This window comes from Anolis sagrei, chromosome 11 (assembly GCF_037176765.1).
Source record: "Anolis sagrei isolate rAnoSag1 chromosome 11, rAnoSag1.mat, whole genome shotgun sequence".
In the NCBI taxonomy this organism is placed as follows: Eukaryota; Metazoa; Chordata; class Lepidosauria; order Squamata; family Dactyloidae; genus Anolis; species Anolis sagrei.
In genome coordinates, this window is record NC_090031.1 from 32,424,216 (window position 1) to 32,441,715 (window position 17,500).

At 39.4% G+C, this 17,500-nt stretch overlaps 2 protein-coding genes across 2 annotated transcripts in view; one reads left to right on the plus strand and one right to left on the minus strand.

The window, feature by feature from the left end:
* Positions 1 to 15,933, minus strand: part of RPA1 (replication protein A1) — a 40,557-nt gene extending 24,624 nt beyond the window's left edge. The window contains exons 1-6 of the mRNA XM_060756756.2: positions 15,828 to 15,933; positions 14,424 to 14,471; positions 13,055 to 13,133; positions 11,208 to 11,316; positions 10,209 to 10,297; positions 1,495 to 1,651 (exon numbers count right to left, since the gene is read on the minus strand). Coding sequence (XP_060612739.2) covers positions 1,495 to 1,651; positions 10,209 to 10,297; positions 11,208 to 11,316; positions 13,055 to 13,133; positions 14,424 to 14,471; positions 15,828 to 15,860 — 515 coding nt within the window. The 5' untranslated portion in view covers positions 15,861 to 15,933. The remainder of the gene's footprint in view (positions 1 to 1,494; positions 1,652 to 10,208; positions 10,298 to 11,207; positions 11,317 to 13,054; positions 13,134 to 14,423; positions 14,472 to 15,827) is intronic.
* A 74-nt stretch (positions 15,934 to 16,007) lies between these two features.
* Positions 16,008 to 17,500, plus strand: part of SMYD4 (SET and MYND domain containing 4) — a 53,217-nt gene continuing 51,724 nt past the window's right edge. The window contains exon 1 of the mRNA XM_067472155.1: positions 16,008 to 16,260. The gene's annotated coding sequence lies outside the window, so the exon portion shown is untranslated. The remainder of the gene's footprint in view (positions 16,261 to 17,500) is intronic.

Genomic DNA, 17,500 nt, shown 5'->3' on the forward strand with positions numbered 1-17,500 from the left:
TCCATCCATCCATCCATCTGCCTCTCCTCTATCCATCTGTCTATATCCATCTATCCATCCAACATCCATCCATCCTTCTACCTATCTCCTCTATCCATCCACCTATCTCCTCTATCCATCCATCCATCTATCTCCTCTATCCATCCATCATCCATCCATCCACCTATCTCCTCTATCCATCCATCCATCTGGCTATCATCCATCCATCCATCTGCCTATCTCCTCTATCCATCCATCCATTTCCTCTATCCATCCATCTGCCTATCTTCTCTATCTTCCATCCATCCATCCATCTGCCTATCTCCTCTATCCATCTATCCATCCACCTATGTCATCTATCTATCTATCTATCATCTATCTATCTATCTTCCATCCATCCGTCTGCCTATCTCCTCTATTCATCTATCCATCCAACATCCATCCATCCTTCTGCCTATCTCCTCTATCCATCCACCTATCTCCTCTATCCATCCATCATCCATCCATCCACCTATCTCCTCTATCCATCCATCCATCTGCCTATCATCCATCCATCCATCTGCCTATCTCCTCTATCCATCCATCCATTTCCTCTATCCATCCATCTGCCTATCTTCTCTATCTTCCATCCATCCATCCATCCATCCATCCATCTGCCTATCTCCTCTATCCATCTATCCATCCACCTATGTAATCTATCTATCTATCATCTATCTATCTTCCATCCATCCGTCTGCCTATCTCCTCTATTCATCTATCCATCCATCATCCAGCTATCTCTATCTATCTTCCATCCATCCATCTGCCTATCTCCTCTATCCATCTATCCATCATCCATCCATCCGCCTATCTCCTCTGTCTATCTATCTATCTATCTATCTATCTATCTATCTATCTATCTATCATCCATTCATCCATCTGCCTATCTTCTGTATCTATCTATCTATCTATCTATCTATCTGAGTATGATTAATGCATGTGTGTGTGTGTGTGTCTAGATACACATATATGTCTAGGAAAGGCTGAACACCCCTTGTGGTGTTTGTTTTCCTTCCCTGTGTTGCTGCTCCAAACCCTTCCCCGCTTTCTGTCCAGGTGAGAATTCAATTTTGGGAAACGTGGCTTGTTGTGGAAACCATCCATCCATCCGCCTATCTCCTCTATCTATCTATCTATCTATCCATCCATCCATCCATCCATCCATCCATCCATCCATCCATCCATCCATCCATCCATCTATCTATCTATCATCCATCCATCCATCCATCCATCCATCCATCCATCCATCCATCCAGGACTGGAGAGAAAGCTCCTTCCCCCCGTGAGGAGAACTCTTCCAGGAGTGGACTTCCCTTCCGAGAGGGAGACGGAGCTCACTTCCTGTTGTCTCCCCTCCGTTCTTAACTAGGAGTCGTTTGCAAGAGGGATGTTTGTAACTCAGGGTTTTCCTGTATGTCCAAAGGAGTCAAGAGAGGAGGGTCATGCGTAAGGGGACGGCACCGGCAAGCCACTTACTTGGACTGGTAGGGGTTCAAGCTGGCAATGGGCACCACTTTGGCCTGGGAGCCCCCCGGCGTGGTTGGGAACTGAGATGTGGGCCCTTTGCTGGGCATCTTGGCGGGAGGAGGGCCCCTGTTCTCCTCCTCCACCGCTGACGCCACTGCCCCTGACCCTGAAAAAGAGGCACCTGGCATTCAGCAAAGAACCACAGGATCCTAGAGTCAGAAGGGACCCCCAAAGGCCATCCAGCCCAACCCCATTCTGTCATAAAGAAAACACCATCCAATCTCTCCTGACAGATGGACATCCAGCCTCATAGACATTTGCAGTTTCATGGAAAAATAGAATACATTTGAGCAGTTTCATGGAGATATAGAATACACAATTCTATAGTTGGAAGAGACCCCCAAAGGTCATCCCGTCCAGCCTCATTCTAACATAAACGAAAAACACCACCCGATCCCTCCTGACAGATGGACATCCAGCCTCATAGACATTACCGGTTTAATCAAGAAATAGAATATACAGTTCTAGGGTTGGAAGAGACCCCCAAAGGCCATCCCGTCCAGCCCCATTTTGCCATAGACAGGCACCATTCGATCCCTCCTGACAGATGGACATCCAGCCTCATAGACATGAGCAGTTTCATGGAGAAATAGAATATACAATTCTATAGTTGGAAGAGACCCCCAAAAGCCATCCAGTCCAGCCTCCTTCTAACATAAACAAAAACCCAATCCAATCCCTCCTGACAGATGGCCATCCAACCTCATCGACAGCAGCATATATATAGGCAAGCAAGGCTACAGAGTCATAGAATCAAAGAGTTGGGAGGGACCCCAAAGACCATCCCGTCCAGCCCCAATCTGACATAAAGAAAAACACCATCTGATTCCTCCTGACAGATGGTCATCCAGCCTCATAGACATGAGCAGCTTCATGGAGAAATAGAATATACAATTCTAGAATTGGAAGAGACCCCCAAAGGCCATCCCGTCCAGCCCCATTCTGTCATCAAGAAACAAAAACAATCCAATCCTTCCTGACAGATGGACATCCAGCCTCATAGACATGAGCAGCTTCATGGAGAAATAGAATACACAATTCTAGAGTTGGAAGAGACCCCCAAAGGCCACACAGTCCAGCCCCAATCTGCCATAAAGAAAAACACCATCCGATCTCTCCTGACAGATGGACATCCAGCCTCATAGGCATGAGCAGTTTCATGGAGAAATAGAATACACATGAGCAGTTTCATGGAGATGTAGAATGCACAATTCTAGAGTTGGAGGAGACCCGCAAAGGCCATCCCGTCCAGCCCCATTTTGCTATAGACAGGCACCATTCAATCCCTCCTGACAGATGGACATCCAGCCTCATAGACACTTGCAGTTTCATGGAGAAATAGAATACACATGAGCAGTTTCATGGGGATGTAGAATACACCATTCTAGAGTCGGAAGAGACCCCCAAAGGCCAACCAGCCCAACCCCATTCCGCCATAAAGAAAAACACCATCCGATCTCTCCTGACAGATGGACATCCAGCCTCATAGACATTTTCAGTTTCATGGAGAAATAGAATACACATGAGCAGTTTCATGGGGATGTAGAATACACCATTCTAGAGTCGGAAGAGACCCCCAAAGGCCAACCAGCCCAACCCCATTCCGCCATAAAGAAAAACACCATCCGATCTCTCCTGACAGATGGACATCCAGCCTCATAGACATTTTCAGTTTCATGGAGAAATAGAATACACATGAGCAGTTTCATGGGGATGTAGAATACACCATTCTAGAGTCAGAAGAGACCCCCAAAGGCCAACCAGCCCAACCCCATTCCGCCATAAAGAAAAACACCATCCGATCTCTCCTGACAGATGGACATCCAGCCTCATAGACATTTTCAGTTTCATGGAGAAATAGAATACACATGAGCAGTTTCATGGGGATGTAGAATACACCATTCTAGAGTCAGAAGAGACCCCCAAAGGCCAACCAGCCCAACCCCATTCCGCCATAAAGAAAAACACCATCCGATCTCTCCTGACAGATGGACATCCAGCCTCATAGACATTTTCAGTTTCATGGAGAAATAGAATACACATGAGCAGTTTCATGGGGATGTAGAATACACCATTCTAGAGTCGGAAGAGACCCCCAAAGGCCAACCAGCCCAACCCCATTCCGCCATAAAGAAAAACACCATCCGATCTCTCCTGACAGATGGACATCCAGCCTCATAGACATTTTCAGTTTCATGGAGAAATAGAATACACATGAGCAGTTTCATGGGGATGTAGAATACACCATTCTAGAGTCGGAAGAGACCCCCAAAGGCCAACCAGCCCAACCCCATTCCGCCATAAAGAAAAACACCATCCGATCTCTCCTGACAGATGGACATCCAGCCTCATAGACATTTTCAGTTTCATGGAGAAATAGAATACACATGAGCAGTTTCATGGGGATGTAGGATGCACAATTCTAGAGTTGGAAGAGATCCCCAAAGGCCATCCCGTCCAGCCCCATTTTGCTATAGACAGGCACCATTCGATCCCTCTTGACAGATGGACATCCAGCCTCACAGACATTACCAGTTTAATGGAGAAATAGAATATACAATTCTAGAGTTGGAAGAGACCCCCAAAGGCTATCCCATCCAGCCCCAATCTGACATAAAGAAAACACCATCTGATCTCTCCTGATAGGTGTCCATCCAGCCTCATAGACATTTGCAATTTCATGGAGAAATAGAACACACATGAGCAGATATACAGATATACATGGAGATATACAATCTGCCATTCTAGAGTTGGAAGAGACCCCCAAAGGCCATCCCGTCCATCCCCATTCTGACATAAAGAAAAACACCATCCGATCCCTCCTGAAAGATGGACATCCAGCCTCATACACATTTGCAGTTTCATGGAGAAATAGAATACACACAAGCAGTTTCATGGAGATACAGAATCCGCCATTCTAGAGTTGGAAGAGACCCCCAAAGGCCATCCCGTCCAGCCCCATTCTGCCATAAAGAAAAACACCATCCGATCTCTCCTGACAGATGGACATCCAGCCTCATAGACATTACCAGTTTCATGGAGAAATAGAATATACAATTCTATAGTTGGAAGAGACCCCCAAAGGCCAGCCCGTCCAGCCTCATTCTAACATAAACAAAAACACCATCTGATCCCTCTTGACAGATGGCCATTCAGCCTCATCAACAGTAGCAAAGACCCACAGAACCCTAGAGTCGGAAGAGACCCCCCCAAAGACCATCCAGTCCAACCTCATTTTGCCATAAAGACAGACACCATCTGATCCCTCCTGAAAGATGGCCATCCAGCCTCATAGATAATAGCAGAAGGCTATAGGCATAGAATCACATAGTTGTAAGGGACCCCCAAAGGCCATCCCGTCCAACCCTTGTCTGTCAAGAAGGACACACTCCGATCCTTCCTGACAGAGGGCCATACAGCCTCAGAGATAATAGCAGAACAAAGGATATAGGCATAGAATCACAGAGTTGTGAGGGACCCCCAAAGGCCATCCCGCCCAACCCATCAGCCAGGAAGGACACCATCCAATCCCTCCTGACAGATGGCCATCCAGCCTCATAGATAATAGCAGAATTAAGGCTATAGGCATAGAATCACAGAGATGTGAGGGACCCCCCAAAGGCTATCCGGTCCAACTTCTGTCGTCCAGGAAGGACACCACCTGATCCCTCCTGACAAAGGGCCATTCAGCTTCATAGATAACAGCAGAGTAATAGTAAAGTTATAGGCACAGAAGTAAGGCTATAGGCATAGAATCACAGAGATGTGAGGGACCCCCAAAGGCTATCCCATCTAACTCCTGTTGTCCAGGAAGGACACAATCCGATCCCTCCTGACAGAGGGCCATCCAGCCTCATAGATAATAGCAGACGTAATAGTAAGGCTATAGGCATAGAAGTAAGGCTATAGGCATAGAATCACAGAGATGTGAGAGACCCCCAAAGGCTATCCCATCTAACCCTGTTGTGCAGGAAGGACACCACCCAATCCCTCCTGACAGATGGCCATCCAGCCTCAGAGACATTTGCAGGTTAAGAGGGCTGCACAATCATAGAGTTGGCCATCCAGTCCAACCCTCTACAATTGACTAGAAAACCAGGCTTTGCATCCCGACCCAAAAACGGAGTGGCCTTGGGCCCAGAGTCACACTCTCTCAGCCTCAAACCCCTTCCGAGCCATCCTTGCCAAGGAAGCCAGGCAAAATCAGAGCAACGGCAACCAGCGCCACGCAACCGCGAGGGCCGTCCTGACGGATGTCTTTTGACGACGAGGCGCTACATGACGATTAAAAGTTTATGCCCTTAGCCTCGTTTGCAGGCGGCTCAATTATGTGCGTTGCTATTCTCGGGCGGCGCATTCATTCCCACTGACGCTGAATAATTGACGCCGCGAAGCAGTCGGCTCCGCGGCCGTGAAATAATAAGGCTCTAATAGGAAATCAACACGCAAACACAGGCAAAGAGGAGCCACCCGCCACCCGTGTGGGGCGACTTCTCCCCTCGTTTGGGTCAACGATGACCGGGGGGCGCAAGTGCCATCAGCGTGCGTGGAGCTCTGCCGGGACCTGACAGCGCCCGAATATTGCCATGCGTTCCAATGGCAGGCTCCCTTTCAAGTTGCCTCTCCAGCCCGTGTCACGCAACCCCTCGGCCTCGGAAGCCCCCCACCCCAAAACGCCCAGAGGCCTTTTCATTAGAGACCCCTCCCTGGTAACGAGTCAGGATCCAAACGAAGCCCATGCGGAGAAATAGAGGTGACAGCCAAGCCCTACAGACATGCATTTGCATAACCTCCCGGAGTTGGAAGGCAGGAAGATAGAATTACTATTATATTATCATCCATTATTATTATTATTATTATTAGAGTCACAAAGTTGGGAGAGACCCCAAGGACCCTCCAGTCCAACCCCTTTCTGCCAGGAAAGAAAACAGAATTACTATTATTATTATTATTAATTAGAGTCACTATATTTTATTATAATAATACAAATGAAAATATATTATTATTATTATTATTAGACTCACAGAGTTGGGAGAAAACAGAATTACTATTATATAATAATAATAATAATAATACTCACAGAGTTGGGAGAAAACAGAATTACTATTATATTATTATTATTATTATTATTATTATTATTATTAGACTCCCAGAGTTGGGAGAGACCCCAAGGACCATCTAGTCCAACCCCCTTCTGCCAGGCAAGAAAACAGAATTACTATTATATTATTATTATTACTATTATTACTATTGACTATTAATAATAGTAATAATATTAATATTCATTGTTATTATTAAAGTCACAGAGTTGGGAGAGACCCCAAGGACCATCGAGTCCAACCCCTTTCTGCCAGGCAAGAAAACAGAATTACTATTATATATTATTATTATTATTGACTATTAATAATAGTAATAATCATAATATTTATTGTTATTATTAAGAGTCACAGAGTTGGGAGAAAACAGAATTACTATTATATTACAATCTATTATTATTATTATTATTATTATTATTATTATTAGATTCCCAGAGTTGGGAGAGACCCCAAGCACCATCCTGCCTTTCTGCCAGGCAAGAAAACAGAATTACTATATAATAATAATAATAATAATAATAATAATAATCGAGTCACAGAGTTGGGAGAGACCCCAAGGACCATCCAGTCCAACCCCTTCTGCCAGGCAAAAAAACAGTTACTATATAATAATAATAATAATAATAATAATAATAATATATTATTATTATTATTATTATTATTATTATTATTAAAGTCACAGAGTTGGGAGAGGACCATCCAGTCCAAACCCTTTCTGCCAGGAAAAAAAAAGAATTACAATTCTATTATCATCCATTATTATATTATTATTATTATTATTATTATTATTATTATTAGAGTCACAGAGTTGGGAGAAACCCCAAGGACCATCCAGTCCAACCACTTCCTGCCAGGCAGGAAAATAGTATTACTGTTATATTATATTATTATCTATCTATCTATCTATTATTATTATTATTATTATTATTATTATTAGAGTCGCAGTGTTGGAAGAGACCCCAAGGACCCTGGAGCAAGGCAGGACCGAAAAACCAAGGAATTGTTTTCATAAGTAAAGTTCTATGGCTTTTTCTTCCTAAAGGCTTTTGGGAAAGATTCCAAAGAGGTTTTTCGACCATTTTTAATTTTACTGTTTTTTAAACGGCTCTTGATCACATTAACTGCTTTTCAACAGTGCCCTTTAAATTAAATTGCTTTTAATGTTTCAGGCAGTTTAATTCCATGTTAATGTTGTCCTTTCGACTGTATCGTATTTACTCGCAAGCCAGGATAGGGAGAGCTATAAACACGGCTAATAATTAATATTCATAGTCATCCAATGGGGAAAAATATGGAATATGCCTATGTCTGTAAGAATTAAAGAAAATAATTAGAAAATAATATGGAAATAATAATAATAATAATTTTTTACTTTGAAAGAGTAGAAATATTAGCACAGCTAATAATTAATATTCATTGTAATAAAATGGAAAAAATATGGAATATGCATGTCTGTAACAATTAAAGAAAAATATTATAAGATAATATGGAGATATTAATAATAATAATAATCTTTACTTTGAAAGAGTAGAAATATTACCACAGCTAATAATTAATATTAATTGTAATGAATTAAAAAAATTATGGAATATGCCTATGTCTGTAAGAATTAAAGAAAATTATTAGAAAATAATATGGAGATAATAATAATAAGCTTTACTTTGAAAAGGTAGAAATATTAGCACAGCTAATTAATATTCATTGTAATAAAATGAAAAAATTATGGAATATGCATATGTAAGAATTAAAGAAAATTATAAAATAATATGGAGATAATAAGAATAATCTTTACTTTGAAAGAGTAGAAATATTAGCACAGCTAATAATTAATATTCATTGTAATAAAATGGAAAAAATATGGAATATGCATGTCTGTAAGAATTAAAGAAAATAATTAGAAAATAATATGGATATAATAATAATAATAATCTTTATTATTAGCTAAGGTGCAGAAAATCCTGCCGATCAAAAGGTTGGCAGTTCAAGCCTGGGTTGGGGTGAGCACTCGACATCAGCCCCAGCCTCTGCCCACCTAGCAGATTGAAAATAGAAATGTGAGTAGATAAATAGGTACCGCTTTAAGCAGGGAGGGAATAAAAGAGGCCCCAAAGGATATGCTGGCAATCTGATCAGGACGTCTATGGATGGCAAGATGAGCAACAGCACCCCCAGTGGCCAGAGTCGAGCACAGCCCCCAGATGCCAGAGATGATGATAATAATAATAATAATAATAATAATAATGGAAAAAGATGGGAATCCTTTACCTCTGTTTATGTATTGTGTCATTGTTAATTGTATAATAGCATTGAATGTTTGCCATACAGGTGTAGTGTAATCCCCTCAGGGATCCCCTCAGGGAGACAGAACGGAATATAAATAAAGCATATATTATTATTAATATTATTATTATTAATAATAATAATAAGATAAACAAAATTAGTACACAACAAACAAGATCACTATGCTGGCTGTTGTATTGGATATACACACACTGGGCCACAGCAACGCGTGGCAGGGGACAGCTAGTAATAAATAAATACATATATTCAAATATAAGCCGAGGCACCCAATTTTACCACACAAAAAAACCTGGGAAAATGGATTGACTTGAATATAAGCCGAGGGTGGGAAATGCAGCTAATGGTAAATTTCAAAATAAAAATAGATACCAATAAAATTATATTAATTTAGGCATCATGTTTTTGAATATTTACATAAAACTATAATTCAAGATAAGACTGTCCAACTCTGATGAAACCATTATTCTAACCTTCTTCAATGTAAATATGCTTACATGTTCTCCAACAATAATAAGTAGAGTAAAATAATAATAATAATAATAATACAGTAAAATAATGGAATGAAATAACAGTAATAATAGAGTAAAATAATAAATGTAATAATAACAATACAGTAAAATAAATGTAACAATAACAATAATAAATAGAGTAACATAATACATGTAATAATAACAATAATAAAATAATAAATGTAATAATAATAACAACAACAAAGTAAAATAATAAATAACCTTGACTCGAGTATAAGCCGGGGGAAACTTTTTCCACCTAAAAAAAGGACTGAAAAACTAGATTTATACTCGAGCATATGCAGTAAATAAAAACATGATGTTCGTTCGTGGGATTAACAGAACTCAAAAACCACTGGACGAATTGACACCAAATTTGGACACAAGACACCTAACAGTCCAATGAGTGACCATCACTCATAAAAACACTGGAAAACACAGTGGAAGAGACTTAAAAATCCAAAAAAATACATTACATTGCAATGTATGCACATAACCACATAAATACACATATACACAAATATATATAGACACACAGCACACATATACACAGACTGGGCCACAGCAACACGTGGCAGGGGACGGCTAGTATAATATATTGAATGTGTATTTATCTTGTAAGCTGCTCTGAGTCCTCTTCGGGCTGAGGAGGTCAGCATAGAAATGTCGTAAATAAATAATAATAATAAAATCCAATTAATTTTTTTTAAAGTAATGGCAGCAATGATAGAAATGATACTCCCAGAGAGGCCCTTACCTTCCACATACGGAACCGGATTCCCAATTTTAGGAGTCGAGGCATCCCCGGGTTTCAGCACCGTTATGTCCATCACAATCACCACTTTCCTATATTATGCAGGAGACAAATAATAATAACCACACTAGACTAAATGTATTGCCCACCATTCCTGTTGGCCCTTCAGGGCCCCAATCTGCAAAAACCCAACAAGAACCAACCATTTATTGACATTTTCTCCCCGTCAATATAGAATCATAGAATCAAAGAGTTGGAAGAGACCTCCTGGGCAATCATCCAGTCCAACCCCGTTCTGCCAAGAAGCAGGAATATTGCATTCAAATCACCCCTGACAGATGGCCATCCAGCCCCTGTTTAAAAGCTTCCAAACAAGGAGCCTCCACCACACTCCGGGGCAGAGAGTTCCACTGCTGAACGGCTCTCACAGTCAGGAAGTTCTTCCTCATGTTCAGATGGAATCTCCTCTCTTGTAGTTTGAAGCCATGGTTCCATTGCGTCCTAGTCTCCAGGGAAGCAGAAAACAAGCTTGCTCCCTCCTCCTCCCTGTGGCTTCCTCTCACATATTTATGCATGGCTATCATGTCTCCTCTCAGCCTTCTCTTCTTCAGGCTAAACATGCCCAGCTCCTTTAGCCGCTCCTCATAGGGCTTGTTCTCCAGACCCTTGATCATTTGAGTCGCCCTCCTCTGGACACATTCCAGCTTGTCAATCTCTCTCTTGAATTGTGGTGCCCAGAATTGGACACAATATTCCAGGTGTGGTCCAACCAAAGCGGAATAGAGCATGGGGAGCATGACTTCCCTAGATCCAGACACTAGGCTCCTACTCTTGATGCAGGCCAAAATCCCATTGGCTTTTTTTGCCGCCACATCACATTCCTGGCTCATGTTTAACTTGTTGTCCACGAGGACTCCAAGATCTTTTTCACACGTACTGCTCTCGAGCCAGGCATCTCCCTGGATGCCTGGATATTTACCTTCCATCCATATGGATATTTACCTTCCATCTTTCAAGGTGTTGACGATGAAGCGGTTAACTTGGCAGACGGCGTTGACAGCCAGGCTCTGGTCGTCCACCATGGAGTTCAGTTGCGTCGCCAGCATGAAGGCTACAAGGCGGAAATAATAGGAGGTGGGGTTTGAAAGGAGAAATACGGTAAATCCAACAGGTCAATAAAATATCTGCGAGCGAACACAAGGTAAGCCTGAACACGGGACTTTTTTGGGTTCAAAATAACTAGACAAGACCAGGAGAGGTTTGAATTTTGTGAGTAAATTTATCATTATTTATTTATTTACAACATTTCTATGCCGCTCGTCTCACCCTGAAGGGGATCCAGAGCGGCTTACAAGATATATATAAATACAATGCATTATATTATTAGCATACTACAATATCAGTATTATATATTACTATATTGTACTATACCATTATATTGTAATATTACATATAATATAAAATATATAATTATAATATATTATAATATAATATATTATTATAATATATTATTATACCACCGCCTACTCCTGAGAAAAATGTATAATATCACAAAAGACGACCACCTCACCCGCCTCATAGGAAACCTGCTACAAAACAGGAGCTTTTTTGTTGAGTTCCAGGGCCAGAGAAGCAGATGGCAAAAACAGAAGAACAGCCTGCCTCAGGGGAGCGTGCTTGCTCCATCCATGTTCCACATCTACACAAATGACCAGCCACTGCCAGAAGGGACAGAGAGCTTCATCTATGCTGATGATCGTACCATCACTGCTCAAGCAGGGAGCTTTGAGACGGTAGAACAGAAGCTTTCCGAAGCTCTAGGTGCCCTTACCGCCTATTACAGGGAAAACCAGCTGATCCCTAATCCATCTAAAACACAGACATGTGCTTTCCACCTTAAGAACAGACAAGCATCCCGAGCTCTGAGGATTATTACCTGGGAAGGAATCCCACTGGAGCATTGCAGCACACCCAAATACCTGGGAGTCACTCTCGACCGTGCTCTGACCTACAAGAAGCACTGCCTGAACATCAAGCAAAAAGTGGGTGCTAGAAACAGTATCATACGAAAGCTGACTGGCACAACCTGGGGATCACAACCAGACACAGTGAAGACATCTGCCCTTGCGCTGTGCTACTCTGCTGCTGAGTACGCATGCCCAGTGTGGAACACATCTCACCACGCTAAAACAGTGGATGTGGCTCTTAATGAGACATGCCACATTATCACAGGGTGTCTGCACCCTACACCGCTGGAGAAACTACACTGTTTAGCTGGTATTGCACCACCTGACATCCGCCGGGAAGGAGCAGCCAATAGTGAAAGGACCAAGGCAGAGACATCTCCAGCTCATCCCTTGTTTGGGTCTCAGCCAGCATGTCAACGACTTAAATCAAGAAATAGTTTTCTAAGATCTACAGAGACACTCGCTGGAACATCACAGCAAGCGAGAGTCCAAAAGTGGCAGGCACAAACCCAGCCTGATACCAGATGAAGGTGAAAAGGAGAGGTGGGTGATAAATAACCAATTATTATTATTATTATTATTATTATTATTATCACAACAAAATGAGTACAAGGCAAGAAAGATCTCTCTGCTGACTGTTGTATTCTATCACACTTTAGACCCTTCCCAAGTGCCTAGGACTGTGTGATGTATCGGCAAATAATGCATGCAGATCTGAATAGGGTGGCCTTTTCCAGCTGGCAGAGGGTGATTTTGTCAGCACTGATTATTTTTAAGTGCAGGCCAAGGTCTTTAGGCACTGCATCCAGTGTGCCAATCACCACTGCGATCACCTTGACTGGCTTTTGCCAGAGTCTTTGCAATTATTATTATTATAATTACACGAAAGCGTGTTCACTCCATCACTCATCAGCATCCGGTAACGCGGAGGGCCACTTCCTGTAGAGATGGGTCGGATATTCTGGGAAGAAAACACACTATTGATTAACAAATCACACACAACATTGTGACGCTGACACAGAGCATATAATAAATCAGTTAAACAATTAATCCAATATTTTGGCCTACAGCTCCTAGAGATCCCAGCCAGTTTACCAGCTCTTATTTGCATCCCACTTAAAATTATTATTATTATTATTATTATTAGTGTCCTGCTTAATATTATTTGCATCCCTGTAAAAAAAAATTAGTGATAGTAGTCGTATCCTGCCTAAAATAATAATTATTTGTACCCCATTTAAAAATATTATTATTATGTTTACTTAAAATATGCTTAAATTACTATTATTTGTCTCCTGCATAATATTATTTGTAGCCCTTTAAAATATTAGTAGTATCAGTAGTATCCTGCCTAAACATTATTTGTATCCCATTTAAAGTTATTGTTATTATGTTCACTTAAAATTTGCTTAAATTATTATTTGTCTCCTGCATAATATTATCTGTAGCCCTTTAAAAATATTAGTAGCATTAGTAGTATCCTGCCTAAACATTATTATTTGTATCCCATTAAAAATTATTAATATTATTTACTTAAAATTTGCTTAAATTATTATTATTATTATTTGTCTATAATAATAATAATTTAAGCAAATTTTAAGTAAACATAATAATTAAATAAACAAACAATTATTTGTCTCCTGCATATTATTTGTAGCCCTTTAAAAATATTAGTAGTAATAGTAGTATCCTGCCTAAACATTATAATTATTTGTACCCCATTTAAAATTATTGTTATTATGTTTACTTAAAATTTACTTAAATTATTATTATTATTTGTCTCCTGCATATTATTTGTAGCCCTTTAAAATATTAGTAATATTAATAGTATCCTGCCTAAACGTTATAATTGTTTATATCCCATTTAAAATTATTATTATTGTTATTATTATTATTATTATGTTTACTTAAAATTTGCTTAAATTATTATTATTATTTGTCTCCTGCATAATATTATTTGTAGCCCTTTAAAATATTAGTAGTATTAGTGTCCTGCCTAAACATTATAATTATTTGTAACCCATTTAAAATTATTATTATGTTTACTTAAATTATTATTATTCGCATCTTCCCCCTAAAAAAAGACGGCAAAGCTCGCCACCTTGAGGCCAATCCCAGCTCTGCTTCTGTCCACAAAACATCCAGTAATTTCCCAATATACAGTAGTATCACTTATGGAACAGAAGGTAAACATTCCCAGCAACATAACAGGGAATAGATAGATAAGATAGATAAATAGATAGAGACTCACAATCAGCTGGAGGACAGCTTTCACAACGTTCTCTCCTTGCATGATACTCTGCAAAATGAGAGCAAAACAAAAGGGTTTTCATTCCCATTCCTTGAATCCTTCCATCGCTGCTTTGCGAATAGTTGGATGGTGATTAGTTATAAACTGATGTTGTTATTATTATTTGATTTCTTACCCTCCTCTCCTCACGGCAAGGACCAACACGGTTAGAAAAACCTCATCATCATAGAACGTAATGTACAATATATATTAACATGTATTTCTATGAAATACATATATTAAAAATTAAAATATTGTGCTGCTGGTTCATGCATGCCGTTGCCATCATTATTATTTGTACCTCACTTTTTCTTTCTTAAAAAAAGAGACTTAAAGTGGGTTGCTGTGAGCGTTCTGGGCTGTCTGGCCATGTTCTGGAAGCATTCCCTCCTGACGTTTCGCCCACATCTAGGGCAGGCATCCTCAGAGGTGGTGAGGTCAGTTGGAAACAAGGCAAATATATATATATGCACACACTAGCCGTCCCCTTCCACGCATTGCTGTGGCCAGTCTGTGAATATGTGTTTTGTGTGTGTATGTGTATATATGTGGTTTTGTGCATGCGTTGTAATGTTTTGGGGGTTTTTTGCTTTTTAAGTCCCTTCTGCTATGTTTTTCAGTGTTTTTATGAGTGATGGTCACTTGTTGGCCTGATAAGTATCTTGTGCCCAAATTTGGTGGTTTCTGAGTTATGTTAATCCCACAAATGAACATTACATTTTTATGTACATTGAAATATATATATGTGGAATAACAATGTCCTGGGTGGGAGAAAGAACTCTTGTCTGTTTGAAGCAAGTGTGAATGTTGCAATTGGCCACCTTGTTTAGCATTGAATGGCCTTGCAGCTTCAAAGACTGGGTGCTTCCTACCTAGAGGAAGCTGCAAGGCCATTTAATGCTAAACAAGGTGGCCAAGAACAACTCACACACATAATAAGAAAGCAGGGGAATTCCCGACAGGAAAGAATCAGGGCCAGCTAACACCTCCCAACAAAGGATTCTCCTCCAGGCAGGAAACAGCCAGACTTTGAAGCTGCAAGGCCATTAAATAAAAGTCAAGGTGGCCAATTTCAACACTCACAGACATCATATATATATATAGAGAGAGAGAGAGAGCACATACACACACACACACAACCCTCACTTGCCTAGTTTCCAACAGACCTCCTAACCACTGAGGATGCCTGCCATAGATGTGGGAGAAACGTCAGGAGAGAATGCTTCTGGAACATGGCCAGGCAGTCCAGAAAACTCACAGTAACCCAGTGATAATAGGAATACTACAACATGTATCTATGCACAAGTATGTAAACCAAAATGCACATGTCTGGGTGTCCCTAGAGAGAGACTAAGGAGGCCTCACCGCCACGGCGCCCTCACTCAGCCGCAGCGCCATCTTGACTCTCCTCCTCGCTTTCCCGCCACAGACTGGCCACTCACTGCCTCTGGAGACGCACGCATGCGCACAAGGGGTCCTCTCTCGAAAGCGGGCTGCCATTGGACGGCGCTCCAGCCTCCTCGACTCTCATTGGCCAAGCCGCGCAAGCCCTGGCGGAAGTGCTCCTGCCCGGCGGGGTTTCGGCCTCACCGCTAGCGCCGCCTCTCCCGCTCCTCTAGGCCTCGGGCGCTTCTGAGAGGGAAAAAGGCCGCTTTTCGGCCGCCTCTCCCCTCAGCCCGCCGGCTCTTGGTGTCTCCTCCTCACCTGCCGCTTTTATTCGGCCCCCTGTTTGGGCGACGTGCTGTGGCCGGCCCTTTTCCCGCCTGCCTTCCCTTCGGTCGCACAACAACCCCGCGAGGTAGGACTGCGCGCCCGGAAAGTTATTTATTTATGCGTTGCTGCGGCCCAGTCTGGTTAAATTATATATATATATATATATATATATATATATATAATTTTACTTATTTATTATTATTATTATATATTTTATTTCTTATTATATTTTAGTTTCTCAAGTCGCTCCTGACACGACGAAATTATATTTTAGTATTTTATTTCTTATTATTTTATTTTATTTATTGTATTATTTATTATATATATTATATTATTATTATTATTATTATATATTTTATTTCTTATTATATTTTAGTTTCTCAAGTCGCTCCTGACACGACAAAATTATATTTTGGTATATTATTATTATTATTATTATTATTATTATTATTATATTTTATTATTATTATATTTATTTATTTATTTATTATTATATTTATCATTATTATATTTTATTATTATTATTTTATTTCTTATTATATTTTAGTTCCTCAAGTCGCTCCTGACACGACAAAATTATATTTTGGTATATTATATTATTATATTATTATTATTATTATTTTATTATTTTATTATTATTATATTTTATTATTATTATATTTTATTATTATTATTTTATATTTTATTTCTTATTATATTTTAGTTTCTCAAGTCGCTCCTGACATGACAAAATTATATTTTGGTATATTATTATTATTATATTTTATTATTATTATATTTATTTTTATTATTTTATTTATCATTATTATTATTATTATTTTATATTTTATTTCTTATTATATTTTAGTTCCTCAAGTCGCTCCTGACACGACAAAATTATATTTTAGTATTTTATTTATTATTATTATTTTATTATTATATTATTATTATTATTATTATTATATTTTATTTCTTATTATACTGTAGTTTCTCATGTCACTCCTGACACGACAAAATTATATTTTGGTATTTTATTTCTTCTTATTATTATTATATTATATTTTATTATTATTATATTATATTATTTTTATTTTATTTCTTATTATTATTATTTTATATTTTATTTCTTCTTATATTTTAGTACCTCAAGTCACTCCTGACATGACAAAATTATATTTTAGTATTTTATTTATTATTATTTATTATTATATTTTACTATTATTATATTATATTATATTATATTTATTTTAATTTTTATTTATTATTTTTATTTTTATTATTGTTAAATGGACAAGAAAGAAAACAGAATGAGCTAGTTTCCCATATATGTAATCTCATAAATGTTT